The 15,393-nt window shown below is 35.2% G+C and overlaps 1 protein-coding gene across 1 annotated transcript in view; it reads left to right on the plus strand.

Annotated features, from left to right (window-relative positions):
- LOC120326538 (uncharacterized) overlaps positions 1 to 15,393 on the plus strand; it is a 30,081-nt gene that overhangs the window by 9,403 nt on the left and 5,285 nt on the right. Inside the window, exons 12-28 of the mRNA XM_078111994.1 lie at positions 122 to 292; positions 1,275 to 1,397; positions 2,231 to 2,418; positions 2,784 to 2,892; positions 3,279 to 3,357; positions 3,914 to 4,054; positions 4,902 to 5,046; positions 6,102 to 6,266; positions 6,526 to 6,656; positions 8,062 to 8,233; positions 8,672 to 8,873; positions 10,839 to 11,044; positions 11,768 to 11,960; positions 13,244 to 13,405; positions 13,985 to 14,182; positions 14,615 to 14,785; positions 15,049 to 15,261. Coding sequence (XP_077968120.1) covers positions 122 to 292; positions 1,275 to 1,397; positions 2,231 to 2,418; positions 2,784 to 2,892; positions 3,279 to 3,357; positions 3,914 to 4,054; positions 4,902 to 5,046; positions 6,102 to 6,266; positions 6,526 to 6,656; positions 8,062 to 8,233; positions 8,672 to 8,873; positions 10,839 to 11,044; positions 11,768 to 11,960; positions 13,244 to 13,405; positions 13,985 to 14,182; positions 14,615 to 14,785; positions 15,049 to 15,261 — 2,769 coding nt within the window. The remainder of the gene's footprint in view (positions 1 to 121; positions 293 to 1,274; positions 1,398 to 2,230; positions 2,419 to 2,783; positions 2,893 to 3,278; positions 3,358 to 3,913; positions 4,055 to 4,901; positions 5,047 to 6,101; positions 6,267 to 6,525; positions 6,657 to 8,061; positions 8,234 to 8,671; positions 8,874 to 10,838; positions 11,045 to 11,767; positions 11,961 to 13,243; positions 13,406 to 13,984; positions 14,183 to 14,614; positions 14,786 to 15,048; positions 15,262 to 15,393) is intronic.

Genomic DNA, 15,393 nt, shown 5'->3' on the forward strand with positions numbered 1-15,393 from the left:
TGCATGCCCGGAATATTTGAGTCTACCATGTAGGGTGGTGGGACAGCTTGTCAAAACCGGGACTGCCCCGGCTAAATTCCGGGACCTATGGTAAGCCTGATTATATATATGCTAATAACAGATGAATTCTGATTATTCCACTGCGATGGAAGAACTCAGACAACAAAGAATGCAAGCAATGGAAAAAGAACGAGAAACAATGCTCATGTCTGCAACTATGCCTGATTCAAGTGCTATGCCGACACATGATATTGCGCAACAACCATCAGTTGGACAAGTACAAGATATAAAGGTGATGTCTGACAGTATGGATGTAAAAATAGAAACTCATATATTATTGGATGTGCTTACTTTTTGTGTGTAGTTTTAGATATATTATAATTAAGTGAATTAGATTCCCATTTTGATGGCTAATTGATCATGAGTTACATTGTTTATACTATACTATAAAAAATATGACATCACATAAGTCAGGGGTCGGGAACCTACGGCCCTGGGGCCGGATACGGCCCGTGGACTAATACAATCCGGCTCTTGACGCTTCACTTCTCTGAATTATACATCTGTTTTGATGATTATATTCTTTGTGTAACAGAATTTTTTGCGAGACGCGTGTAGATTAAATTATAATATAATCTAACAAGGATAAAATTCACAATTACTCGTTTGATTAGCCTATAATTTATTTATAATTAGACAAATGGCAACAAAACGCAAAAAAGTTGATGCTAAGTGCAAGGAGTTCAATGGTGCCGAAAATATTCAAATGGAATTTTTTGTGAGATGCAATGCAATGTCACTGCCTGATTTTTATTATAAAAAGTATCATCCGTTTGGTTTTCAACTTTCTAAAAATATGTGCGGCCCGCCAATGACTTGCAACCCTTATTTTGGCCCGCGAGCGACAAAAGGTTGCTGACCCCTGTCATAGGTTATACGGTAATCAGGATAATTTGCGGCCTGTGTGCGATTGTTTTTGTGTGTTGCGGTCCTGTACATTTGAATTGTGCAGGTCTGGGTTAACGGAATTTTAATCAAATATGTATTTTTGGGCTACATTTTTCAAATTTATTTGAACATTACCGGTATATCTCACTTTTTTCATGTCACCGTTTCTGCATATGTATCAAATTATTTGCACCCACTGTATCCCATCACTCACTGTTGTTTTTATTCCCTTCTGAGAATGATTGTTCTATATTTCTTCAAAATATTTATCACCATTTCACACTTCAATCGCAATCATAAATATCTGTCATTTTATGTTACCACAGGCTACAAAATCAACCAAGTTTATGATGGAACCTCTTCCACCGGAACAAAGATTGAGTTTAGCTGAATTATCAAGACAAGGAGGACAAGATTATATTCCATACAGAAGAAAAAGCAGAAAGAAGGTAACAATAAGAGATATTGCAGAAAATTCTGTCATCGATTTCCTTAATGATTGAAGTTGAATTTAGCTCTAGCTTGTGATATTGTGTTTTTATGAGATATTGCACAATTTTATTTTAAATTAAGCAGTCACATTCATGTAAAGAACCTCGAAGTTTGAAAACTGAAGATATTTTCTGATATTTTTTTTGCAAATTTTTATGTTTTTCACTTTGACTCTTGACTTTATACAAGAGCCGCCTAACGAGCTTACACCATAAACCCAAGATATGTAACCTGCCATACAAACACAGTCAGAGTTCAGCACTCGAAACGTCCTGCACTATAATAGCTATCCTACGTCCGAATACTAGGATAAGGTGGTGGGCTCGAATTACTCATCAGAATAATCAGGACTCTTTTACCTGCAGTACCTACCCAGCGGTACCGACCCTTCAGTTAATATCCTTCCTTCGCCTAATTTGGAACCCTTTATTCCGCTCTCACTATGCATAAAAAGTACTTTGTTTATTTAATCTTTATTCAATCCTTTTCTAGTGTAATGTGCAAATCGCTTCTGCACAACTTACGCAGTTTATAATGTGTAATAATAGTAGTAATGCAGAACTAAAGAACAGTAGTAAAATTACAGAAATGTACCTCCGGAACGACAACATTCGAGGGGAAATATTGGTTCAGGCAATCAGCTAACTACCCATGGCGCTTGTATAGTTACCATTTTGTAATTTTTGCCTTTTTTTAAACATTAAAAATCTTTGATAGTTTTGATGTGATTCAGTTTCATGTTAATGTGATTTATTAGAGTAGTAATTTTGTTTCTTTTTTTATTTTACAGAGTATAAAAAAAAATTTCCCGCTTGTTCAAGAAGTTCGTAGAATCCTGGCATCCTATATTCCCGTCCCATTGAAACGATCTAGATCGCTTGATACGATTTGTCCAGTTCAACTTCCAAAAGCCGAAGAAAGACCACTAACAAGACGAAGTACGCATCGTACAAATCTACATAGTCACTTAAGTCGAAGGTAGTGTATTATTAAATATTTTTTTTCTTCAAAATAGTTTGCTGCGCAAGGTCTGAACTTCATTTATAGGGGAAAGGTACCGATAGAAAGTGAGCAATCACTGTAGTGCTAGAAGATTTCACAGGTGTTGCCCTGTGAAGGAGATAGATGATACCTGACATGATGCTTCAGGAAAATTTCCAGAGAACACTGGAAAAAACTTTTAAATTTTAATTTAGAAAAATTCTATGTGTAATTTTTTTATTAGTATTTATTATGTATGGTCTTATATATGTGTGGTGTTTATATATTTGTAAAATCTGTTTTTACCAAAGAACTATAATGTGTTTCCTAAAATAAAATTTTTTTACTCAAATTTTTGACAGTCTTCCAAGAGATCTCAATTTTCAAGAATTCATTGACCGTCATGATGATGTAAGACATGATGACATCAGAGAATGGGTCAGAGATATTTGGAATGAATGGTTTGATGAGGTAAGATGAAATTTTTCTTCTTGAAACATTTTGAAATAAAGAATAAAGGATTATGTTAGGTACAAGTTATCATCACACTGATAATTGGCTTTCACTATAGACACAAATTCATATTTTTTATGGAATTCTATGACATTGATAATTTCAGGTTTTTTCTAGTTTAGGGCAGTTACTCCATTATTCATATAAATACATGTGAAGGCCAAATCTAGTAGATATTTTTAAACTCTATTCTAGTTGTTAAGCTGATGGGAACTTAATTCAAAATACGACCAAGTCATTTTTTCTGATTTTTTACTAGATTCAGACGGAATCCAATTTTGTGCTGTATTTAATTTTCAATTATTGAAATATTTTTTCTTAAATGATTTTTCCAAATTCTTCAGGCAATTCCACCATCTGTTGCTGATGATGATGATTCCTGGTCAACATCTTCATCTGAACCAGAAGAATCAGAAACAATTGGTATGTCATGATATACTACATGATACATCCCATAGTGCCAGCAAAACAATATATATGCTCTTGTAGAACGTGGAGGATTTTGGCTTCAATTTATGATTTTTTAAAAATAAGGGAGTTTTACTTCTAAATGCATATTGTTGGAAAGTTAGAGGTTGTTCTAACTTCACTGGTATGTGATTCATGAATGCAATTCCAGATAGATTCACTCAGATAGTTTTACTACAAAGGAGGTGTTTTAAATTTTGTTATTTATATTGTTCCCCAATATCCGGAATAGAAATTACCTTCAAACTTTTTTTTAAAACTTGAGTCAAAGGTCTCAGTAAATATTTAGGTATTTAGTTTATAGTCAGCTGTTGAATACCTCAGATTCTAATAAATTTTTTTCGACTTTGCACTCCTGGTATGTTCATTGCTCATGTGGTTCGTGGTTGTGTGACATTTATCTGTTTTGGGGTTCATCAGTTCTAACGGATTAATTGGATAAAATGGTCCATAATTGGTATTGAACTAATGTTTCAGTTTATCACTGCTAATTGAGTTTTACTTTATACAGAAGATCAGAAGCAATCTGCAGCCATTGCACATCCAGGATCAGGATCGTCATCTGCTGAAAAATCCAAACTTCCGACTAAAATACCAGATGTCTTGCAACCTGTTGTTATTCACACTGCTACAGATGACTATCAATTCGTAGGTAAAATGAGATTTATTGATTTTAAGATGCTTCACTGGCTGTTGTTCATTCTATCCTGTTGATTCATACTATGTTTTTCGCACCTATTATGTTGAATGTGACCTGGCTTATAAAGATTCTTGAAACAGATGAAGGTATATCATATGATGACCTTACTATAACCTAGCAAAACTTTGCAAATTTTGCATATTTAGTGTTGACAATTTGAAGAATTCCAGAATTAAAACCACCAATTGTAAAGCCTGCTAGATATGAAAATGGGATTTTATTTCCTCCACGAATCAATTGGTTGAGCTAAATATGGAAAGATTATCATATTTATCTTGGAGGAGAGGAAAGTTGATATGATGACTTACCTAATCATATAGTGAACCATTGCGACTTGAAAGGTTACCTGTTCCTGTTGACTGTGAAAATAGCCAGTTAATGTTTCGAATACTGCCATGGAGGAAGCCATGAGATAGCATTGCTCACATGAACCACTCCACAGTGACGACTAGCCCAGCAATCATCTTGCACATAATTATCTCCCACAACCAGTGAATCCACACTGGTTATCAGACGAGCAAAGGCAGTTGTATTTTCAGGACTTGCAGATGAGCGTAATGTTTTGTTGTGATGATTGGTTGCAGATTCCCCCTATAAACCAAGGCTCTGTAACTGGCATCCCAAAATTTCAACCATTCCCTTACCAAACCCAGACTTCTAATAATTGATCAATGCTGCATGCTTCATATCATGATTATGGTTCCCACTCTCATTTTCTGTTGAACCTCCTGCGAAATCTAATGCAAACTTTAGTCCAAAATAACGTCAATCTGATATTATTTTGTATGTAATATTTCAGATGAGGAAACAACAGTCGATGTGATGGAGAAAGAGGTAGAGAGGATATCAATAAAAATACAAACGTTACTAGAAACTGAAACTTCTACAAAAGCAATTTTGCTGTCAAAAAGAGGAGCAATGTATAGAAAACTAGGACAAATTAAGTGAGAAATCGGTGATGAAGTTTTCATGTCTTGAAAACTCATCTATTATTACTATCCTTTGTATTCGATAATCCATCTTATATCATGTAAATACACTTTTGCTATACATTATTCTATGATTGATTTTTGCTCTAAACATCTGAAATCTGTTTTTAATATCTTACAAAACAAAAATATACAACTAAACTTATTTTAATGTTTTTCAATAAGATTGAATTATAGGATATTATTATATGCCTTTAACATTTCCCTCTAAATGGAGAACTATTTTCTTTTATTGTATTTTCTACTAACAGCCATATTTGGTTGCTACCTCGAATTTATATCGTCCACTCCACTTTATGTATTAAAGTCATCTACGCATGAAAGATGAGGTTTTACTGCTAGGTGCTTTAGTACTAACAGTGTGAATCCTGACTTAAACCCTTTTAACAAAGAAAGCTGAGTGATATGTCGTAGCTTGCCCGCAAGCCATTGTATTCAATTGTAATTTTTTCCTAGCAATCCGTGTTTGAATGTAGTGTATTACTGTATTTTATGGGCCATAAGATATCTCGGGTTATGAGGCCCACTGTCAATAAATTGCTTATTACTTATCGATTTTAATCGGTAAGTATGTTGATAGGTATTTGTCTGTCTGTCTGTCTGTCTGTTAGATGCACGAAAGCGAGATTGAATCTGCTCCAGATTTTGCATGTGCATTCATCATATCTCTGACCAAAAGCCAATTGATTTTGGGCAAATTATGTCGTATAATTAGCGAGCTATCAATTAATTAGTGATGGGACACAAGGTGTCACTATTGAGTAATAGCGCTGTTTTGGGGATCCCCTAACGTTCGATCGATAAGTCTTCGGTCTCTGACCGATATTCTCGTACTCGATAGCACAACGGGCTGTGATTTTTAAGGAGCATCGGGTTACTGTACGATTGGTTTTAGCAAAATCAGGATTTGAAGGGCACCTTATCGCCTGTAAAATACTGTACAAAAAAAAAACACATATTTTGCATAAATTTTAATAAAACAAATTTGAATGTTCTAATTATATTTTCAGATTAGCTACTGAAGACTTGAACGAAGCGTTGTCATTAGAGCCAAGGTTATCTGCTGCATATTGGCATCGTCATCTTATTAAGTTACTCGAAAACAAATCTCATGAAGCATTGGATGATTTGAATATTTTACTAAAATTAAACAAGCAACATGTCCATGCTTATAGGTTTGCTGTTTTTTTTATTTATTTTTTTATTCAGATTAATCAATTGGAAATAGGAATCTAATTCTATCCTATTGGAATTTGGGTTCAACCTTTTTTCCTTCCGTTATCGTGTAGGTCCAGCAGGATCAATCGTTGTAAAACAAATGGCATGCCACATTGAATCCCACTGGTTGCCTATTTGTTTTTCATTTACATCTTGAAATGTTAAGTAGTTACTAGCTTTCATTTTATTACATTATCATCGTTATTTCTCTTCCAGATCGAGGGCAGATATATTTGCTTCTCTTGGTGATTTTACGATGGCGATAGTAAATTATACTCAAGCCGTCAAACTCAGTCCTAATGATGAGGAAGCATATTTTCAACGTGCCCAATTGTATGAAAAGAAAGGTAAAATATCAACTTTATATTAGAAGGAGCTATATATTTAATTCTGATAACTCAAAGGTTGACTCATCACGTTGATCGTAAGGAACACAAATGCCACCATACCTGATCAATCTGCGGGTTAAGTCCTGCTGGATATAATTACTGTATATGCTCGTTTTACCGCCCGATCTTGATTAAGGGCCCGTTTGAATAGCCGCCCGTGTGAACAGAACATAAAACTAAATAAGAGCCGGTGCTTGAATACCCGCCCGATGTAAAAGCTGATTTTTCAGTCGTAGAGAACAATAGGAAATAAGAAGCGTTTTTGTCACAACGCTGTTGAATTTTAAGCGCCGGTAGATAACACTCACGCCTTAGGCACTAAGTACATAACAGGTAGCATTGATTACATAACACCATGGTTCTCAAACTGGGCGTCGCGACGCCACAGTGCGTCGTTTCAATATTGATAGGGCGTCACAAAACTTTTCTTCTTTTGCGGATTTGTACCTGCGGTGCGTAGAAAAAGTCCAAATTTTTGTTATTCTTGTTTAAATCATAATTGAGAACTGGAAATAACAATATATTAATTATTATAACGAATATCGAAAATAACAAGCGCCTGTTCTTGAATAATGGCCGGTTTGAATAAGGGCCCGGTTAGTGAGTTGGTTGAAAAAAATATGGGCCCGGGCTATAAAACGAGCGAATACGGTAAGTGCAAGGGGATTGCTGGTCTCCTTGCTGCTGTATAGTGGTTCACATAACCGCAGGTCACATGTGACTCTCTCTATCATCAAGTCCATGTATCTGAAACGAATATCTGGTCAACTATTCCAACATCAGAATCTACTGTTAACCATGTTTTGGCATATGATTAATCCGCCTTATCGGCTTTCTTAGATAAAAACCCTATTCCGTCTTTTGTCCACTTTTGTTTTAAACTAAGATGTATGAAACGTTACACTAAGGCAACGTTTCCAAACTTTTTTCACCACAACCCATTTGGAACGCCCATTTTATTTCGTGGCCCTCAGGAACTTTAATGAGACTGATGTGCTTGCATGTTCACGAATGATCGAATCTTGGCTTTATTTTGGTGATGGTGGTTCTCAGTTCTGGTTTCAAATTTGGTCAATATTTTGTTTTAACATAAGTTAGTGTCGAACAAGATTAAGTATGACTAGTTTTGGAAATAATCTGATAATGGGTATCGCGACTCCCATTGAACCAACCTAACGGGGCTCGTAACCCCTAGTTTGAACAGCCCTGTACTAAAGAATGATCATCTGAAGGATTTGAAATTTTATGATCATCATAGCATACTAAATATCAGTCATATTTCTTGGTTTTCAAGTTTTATTAAATGAGGCCAATGTCGAAAACAGTGTGACTTTAATTTATTAACTTTTTTCTTGATTGTCAGGGGATATGTTGTTAGCACTAGAAGACTATGGTTCTGTTGTTCGCATTAATCCTTCCCGTACTGATGCTTTGTTGAAACGTGGACGATTCCATTTCTCACACGGAAACTGGCACAGTACTATTGCTGATTTTACTCTGATGATCCAAAGGGAACCTAACAATGCATTAGCGAGGTAAATTTATATATAAGTTGGATAAACTTCCAAATTTAATGCTTCTTCAATCTCAAAATGCGATACGGGTTCATGCCTCTTCGAATTTAATATTATTGCAGTGCAAATTTGATTCCAACACCAGAGTACACTGCTACAGTACCATGTTCCTATCCAAATTTATTTGTTAATAGTCCAAACATGATTATTCACAGCTAATAATTGTAAGGTCATGTATGCTTGAAATCAAGATAATGTTCTCTGCTATTGTCAATTAGTATTGAATGCACCCTTTGGGAAACGTTGTTGTACACTGTACAGTGTGTATTTTAGTATGGTGGTAAAATAAAATACTGATTATTGATTACTGCCTGGTTTTCACTACAAAGTTTTAGTAATTTCCAAACTATATCCGAGTAGCGCATGTTACCAACATTTTTATTCTAACGTATTACCCAGGACTTACAGAGGAAGGGCGTATGCTTCTATGAAACAATATGAGAGTGCTTTGGCTGATCTATCGGCTTCTATTCATCTTGACCCACTCAACTGGAGAGCTTTTTATCATAGAGCATGTTTGTTACGAACTCTAGCTCCAGAGAAATCTCTTCAAGACTTCAGCTGCTCTTTACTCATAAATGACACGTTTGATAATGCAATGGTAAGGTTTTTTAGTCATATGCAGGTAGGAATAAACCGCAGGAATCGTAGGAATAAATGCTAGTGTTGAAAATAGAATAAACTTTTCTATCATTCAATTTTGTTTTTTAATAAAACATTGAATGCTTTGTCTGGCAATTTGATCTTTCCGGCATCAAATTTATATGTTAATATGTATAGGTTAATGCATTTGGTTTGTCTTCTTTGATGAAGAATCCTCCTTATCAAGTTAGGTTTTCAGAATGTACTCAGTAAGTGAAGGAACTCAGAAGTGATACAGCTTGTGACCCATGCATTTTTGGGGGTACTACGAATATTGACTTGCTTGAATTGTATTTTTCAAGATTGAAAATGACATGAGTCAAATAAACAAACAAACTATTAATGTTGAAACAGACATTTTGTTTCGAAATCGTAAATTATAAATTCACTAGCTGTTACAGAAATACCTTGACATAGACTGAACAATTAACTGCTTAACTTTTCCTATTACTGTACGAGAGGCCGTGGTTTGCAATATGATTTAGCAGTCTTCCCTGCAGCCATGGGCCATGTTCCTGGGATAAATATGAGAATCCTATACTGAAAAATCCGCCAAAGGATTAATATTGGTCAGCGAGGCCAAGACTTTAAACTGTTATTCATTCTAAATGATTTAAAAACGCGAAATCTGACCAGTGAGGCTTCTTTAATATGGAGCAAATTTAAAACAATGTATGTTAAATAGTACTATGTTTGTCTCGTTTTTTTTTTCTATGTCCTATGATAGTGAAATACTATACTTTATATCAGTGTTTTGCAACTTATGTATCGTGACCCAAAATTAGATCACTTAAAACTTTTCTTTGGTTGCTTTTTTTTGTACAAAAACCTTGAAATTTTTGTTTCTATTTTCTAGTAATTTTCATTGTTTATTCTATATGAGTATGGAAATGTTACTCAAGAGTTATTGTATATGTGGTAAGTATCCCGGTGTAAAAACGTTGCATCTGTTGTTATTAGTCAGTCAGGTAATTTTTTGACCAGTCTAAATCAATTTATTTATATAACTCGAGTCACTTCTGGTCTTGATAAATCATGCCAAAATTTTTTTGTACATAATTATCTTGGGATTTGAACTCATACCTACTCTACAGAGCAATCAGGTACAGAATGAACATTCTCAAACTCAAATGCTCAACTTCAAATTGGGATCGCACGACTCATTTGCAATACTCTAAACCAGTGGTTCCCAAACTTTTTAGAGTTGGCACCCACTCTTTATTACCACTGCTTGTGGCAACCCACAACAAAATATCTTTGTTGGTTCTATTTTCTTTTGTTTCATTATGACATACCACAGAACACAGCAATGGCTAATCATCGTAAAACTACCAGGTTTCGTTGAAAATAAGACCTGGCCTAAAAATAAGACCTAATTTGAATTTTAAAAATGATTTTAATTAAACCCTACCCTTACAATAAGTTTAAAATGTGTAGGAGAGGAAAGGTTCAATGACCTGAGGTAAGTTGAAGATCACGTCACTATTCAAGATTGTGTGATGTCACAATCACAGTTATGATATTTGTCACTTGATTTTTGTATAGGAAATACAAATAAAAACAGTGGATGTCGGTTTTTATATAATGTTTAATAAAATCTCGTGATTTTCTACAATGTAATTTTATTTTTGATAAATGAACACAAAAGACCTCTTCCAAAAAAAACTATAGTGTTATTCTTCAAAAGAAAATAAATCTAAATCCTGTCTAAATTTCGGGGAAACACGGTAAAAAGTGCTGTACAGTGTACAAAACTGCTATGCGTAAAAAAGCCACATGGTCATTCTTTGTGTAGCAAATTTTTGTTCCTTTGGGAAGATCGTAAAATAGAAGACCCACTAAGATTCCTTTTGCGACCCATCAGTGGGTCGCGACCCATAGTTTGGGAACCGCTGCTCTAAACTATCTTCTACATTTCCTGAAGGCACTTCTCCACCGTGGTATTCTCTACACTGAGTTGAAGCGTTATCCTGAAGCAGTTGTTGATTTTGAAGAAGCTCTTCGACTTGATCACGGATTAGCTTGTGCCCATGTTAACATAGGTCTTGTGCATCATCAAATTACAAGAAATTATTTGGAAGCGATCAGACATTTTACTAATGCTATCAATGTGGACCCGACATATACAAGGTAAGATAGAAAGAATTTGAATTTGAGATAGGATAGCATTTTTCATATTTATTCCGGGAGGAGCAAGCCGATGATATGGCGACATATGGAGTCATATTTTCGCTGGAAGAGGAAAGGCCGTAAGACGACTCAATCATATGGCGAGCCAGTGTCTCCCCGGTTACCAGTTCATGTCAGGTATTAGGCAGATTAGGTAGCCAGTTTTTTGTTCTAGATGCTTAGACTTGATGGTGGAGGAATCCTTATTAACTTAATTCCTGCAGGAATATTTTCCGCAGATTATCAATATTCAAAGCACTATTTTTCCTTCGCAACATAGCAAAATTCAATAAAAAAACTGATTCAGATTCAGATAATATATTTTCGTCCTGAATGAAACACAAAAATAATAATAAATAAGGTCACAAAAAAAAAACGGACACACAATGTTTCGGCTGCAATTGACGAGTAGCATTGAAAGACTACCAAGTCATTGTAGCAGCGACACCATAACTGCTGAGTTAATAAGCAGCTGATGACATCAAATAATTTAACTACATTTAAACACGCTATGGGGAAAATTTGGAAAAAGGAAATTGAATTAAGTGAGTGAGTCAAGAGAAAAATGTTTAAATGGAAAATATGAATCGAATCGAGAGTCTGGCGAGAATTGTTTACAGGGGAAATAACAAATCAATGAAGATTATATATATTATTGTATGCTCACTATTTCCTTACTTTCAGGGCATACATGTGTCGAGCAGATTCATATGAACAAGTAAATGAATATAAACGAGCTTTGCATGATGTTACAAGAGCTATTGTACAAAGACCAGATGACAGACATTTGTATTTAAGACGTGGACAATTACTGTTGCAGCTTGGTGAACTCAAATTGGCAGGTTTCTGTGTTCGTCACATTGCAACTTTAGGAGAGGTGAGTGTAAATATTATTACTTGGTAGGTTTTTATCGTAGTCTGCTGTATAGTATACTGTATTTTGAGTTTTAAGCAGAACCAGAAAAAAGTTGGGTTTACTGCAATCAAGTCTGGAAACTATTTTGTTTTAGGATTATCTGGAAGGATAAGATAGGATTTACATATTTATCCCGGGGGAAAAGAAAGCCGATAATACAGATTATTCATATGGCGAACCACGGCCTCTTGTTCGGTTACCAGTCCATGTCGTGTATGGAATTAGTTAGCCAGTTATTTGTTTTTGTAAGCATGGACTTGATTGTGGTTGAACCTACAACGGCGTTCAGCAATGCTCCTGTACCTAACTCTGCATGGGATTCGAATTTGCAAACCCAGGCAGGGGAATCAGAAGTGCGGTGGCGAGTATATTACTAATGTTTATGTTTAGCATGATGCGCCACACCGCCCAGCATTTGTGTTGTATTGAAAGTTTCTATGAGTTGAAGTAAAATTTTTTGAATTAGATTAAACAAATTTTCTGTGTGGTAAAAACGATGATTACATGGCTCTAACATATGGAAAGCCATGCCCATGGTCTTTTTTTTTGGTAATCAGTGCACATCAGCTGTGGTAATGTTTAACTTAACGAATGCTTATTCGGCTCAGATTATGGGGCTTGATTACATAGGAATCTCTAATTGAACAGCAGTTACGTGACCCACCCTACGGCAGAAAAGTGTCCACCAATCTTCTCACATATGATTTCCCCCACTGGTAACAAATCTACTGACCTGTGCCGGGTACACACTGGTGCAATTAGGGCTGGGCATTTCGAATCAAATATTCAAATCGAATATGAAAATATTCGAATCGGTTCAGAGATAAATTTCGAATCGCCGCAATCTTGTTTTTTTCTCTTCGCCAATGGTCGAGCTAAATTTTGTATTGAAGCCATATTTTTTCAACGCAACTCTGACATATGACTCTTTTCTGTAGCGAGTTATTGATGAAAACATGTTTTTTTATTGTGTGTGAACGCTCAGCAATCTGCCTGAGTGATGTATTCTATGTTTTCAGTAATTTATGTGTCTGGGGTCCTAAGAAAGTTACATACAATTTCATATCTCTAAAGTATTCGAGATTCGATTCGAAAAAATTATTCTATTCGATTCTGAAATCATCAGGTATTCGAAAATGCCCAGCCCTAATTGCAATATAAAGCATTTTCCTAATGCTTAGCAAAAAGCATATTCTCAAGTGACTGAGGCGTGTTTATCATAACAAAGTACATTTATTTATCAGGGAATTGTTTCAACTTCAGCTACTCAACAGGCCGTTGTTCAGTCTTTCTTGAAGAATCACGATATAGCAGTGAATAGCTTGACTGCGGCATGTAAAGTGAAACCTGTTCCTCATATGTATGTTCTCCTCGGCAAAACTTTGATGAAAGCCAAGAAATTCAAGGTTTGTTGAGACTTATCATTGCAGAATAATTTTCATCATATACAATGAGATAATATAGTAAATAAAAACTGTAGCATAATATACAAAAGCCGTATGGCAGCTTGTTCTTGTGAATAGCCATTGTCTTGTTTTTGGTTACTAATCATGAGGAAATATCAAAATACTTGAAAAGTTGAATGTTCTAAATGCATGGATAATACGAATTTTTTTTGTAAATCAAATTATGATTATTATAATATCTTCACACCAGTGTTTGCAAAGCAGAATTCTGTGCCACCGCCGCAAGTACATTCTTGGGGTTCTGCAAGTTCATATTCAAATCTGAGGTCCATAGTATTATACGAATATTGTTTGAATATATATTCTCATTCAATAATTTGAATATAATTAAACACCAACTAGCGTTATATTTGGCATTTCGAGAGTTATGTATGAGAGTAATGTTATGCGTGTCATGTTAATATAGTGTGTCATGAGGGAACCTGTTGCTAGTAAGCCCAATACAAAAGAGAACCTGTTCTTAGAATTCTGAATTTCATCATTGGTTATACTATATAATACATTCAACCTTTTTTGCAGGATGCCATTTTCAATTTCAAGAATGCCCTTGATCTTCTTGGGTCATATTCATTTTCTTCAATGACATCACAATCAGAATTTAGTCAGAACCAATCAAGTCCTGAGGAATCTTCTGAAATACATTTTCTACTCGGTCAATGTTACACTCAACTTGAGCAGCACTCAAGGGCATTGAGTTCATATAATAATGCACTGAAGGTAGGCTGGAATTGTTGGATACTATTTTTTACAGAAAACTAACTTTTCAGCAGTTTAGTAAACCACCCAATGACGATGAGGAGTCCACCGACCCTCTTACAAAACATTATACCCCACAGAAATCGAATTTTCGAACCCACGCAGGGTAATCATAGGTGTGACTGTAAGCGCCAGTATGATGTGCCAACTGTCATGCCGATTCTTACAATTTTATCAGATGCCTTGTGATAAATAAACCGACTGTCTATTTTATAATAATATTGTCTATTAAATTTTTTCAATTTTGAGATAAAAGATTTAGTTGACGGTGAAAGCTTTTTAATAACTGAAAGACAGTTTAATAATTATTTTTGATCCAAAAATAAAATAACAAAAATTTTAAGTTTGACAAATAATATAATTCAATCCTGAATCTGTACTTCGTATTTACAGGCAAACTCGAGTCATGCTCTTGCTTTTTATCATCGTGGTTTATGTCGTTTGAAGATGGATCATTCTAAAGGTGTACAAGATTTAAACAGGGCACTTGCACTTGATCCAACCTTGTTTGAAGCTTATCTCAGTAGAGCTGCATTCTATGGAACAAAAGGAAGATATAGCAAGGTAAAACGTAAATAGTATCAAGCATATTTAATTGTTGTGGGCCAGCTGGCACGGCAGAAGTGAATCAAATTGGTCCTCAATAGGCTAGAATAAGAAGGGGTTTGAGTTCCTGTTTAATACAGTTTAAAGAATTTCAAATAAGTAACAAGTTAATGGAACATATCTACGTTGGCAGTAAATCAAATAAGAATTTGGGACAAGTAGGATACAACATTTTTGACACTTTTATTAATACTTTAACTATCAACTTTTCAATTTTTCAGGCAATCTTAAATTGCAATGAAGCTTTACGTTTGCGTTCGACCAGTGTTCGAGCATATTTATACAGAGGAGCTTTGAAATTTCACATCAAATCCTATCAATTGGCTGTACAAGATTTAACTTGTGCTATTAAATTGGAACGTACCTGTTCCCTTGCTTATTTCAATCGGGCTACATGTTTTCAAAGAATGAAGAAGTATCGTGAGGCACTCAAGGTATTTATACGATTGGTCTATATACACCAGAGTAGAGTCAGGGGAGTCACTTGACTAGTCCCCGAACTTGCAGTTGAACTAAAATAAGGAAAATTGGAATAAAATTATGGCCTAACCCCAACCTGGTACGCC

This window comes from Styela clava, chromosome 4 (assembly GCF_964204865.1).
Source record: "Styela clava chromosome 4, kaStyClav1.hap1.2, whole genome shotgun sequence".
NCBI lineage: Eukaryota > Metazoa > Chordata > Ascidiacea > Stolidobranchia > Styelidae > Styela > Styela clava.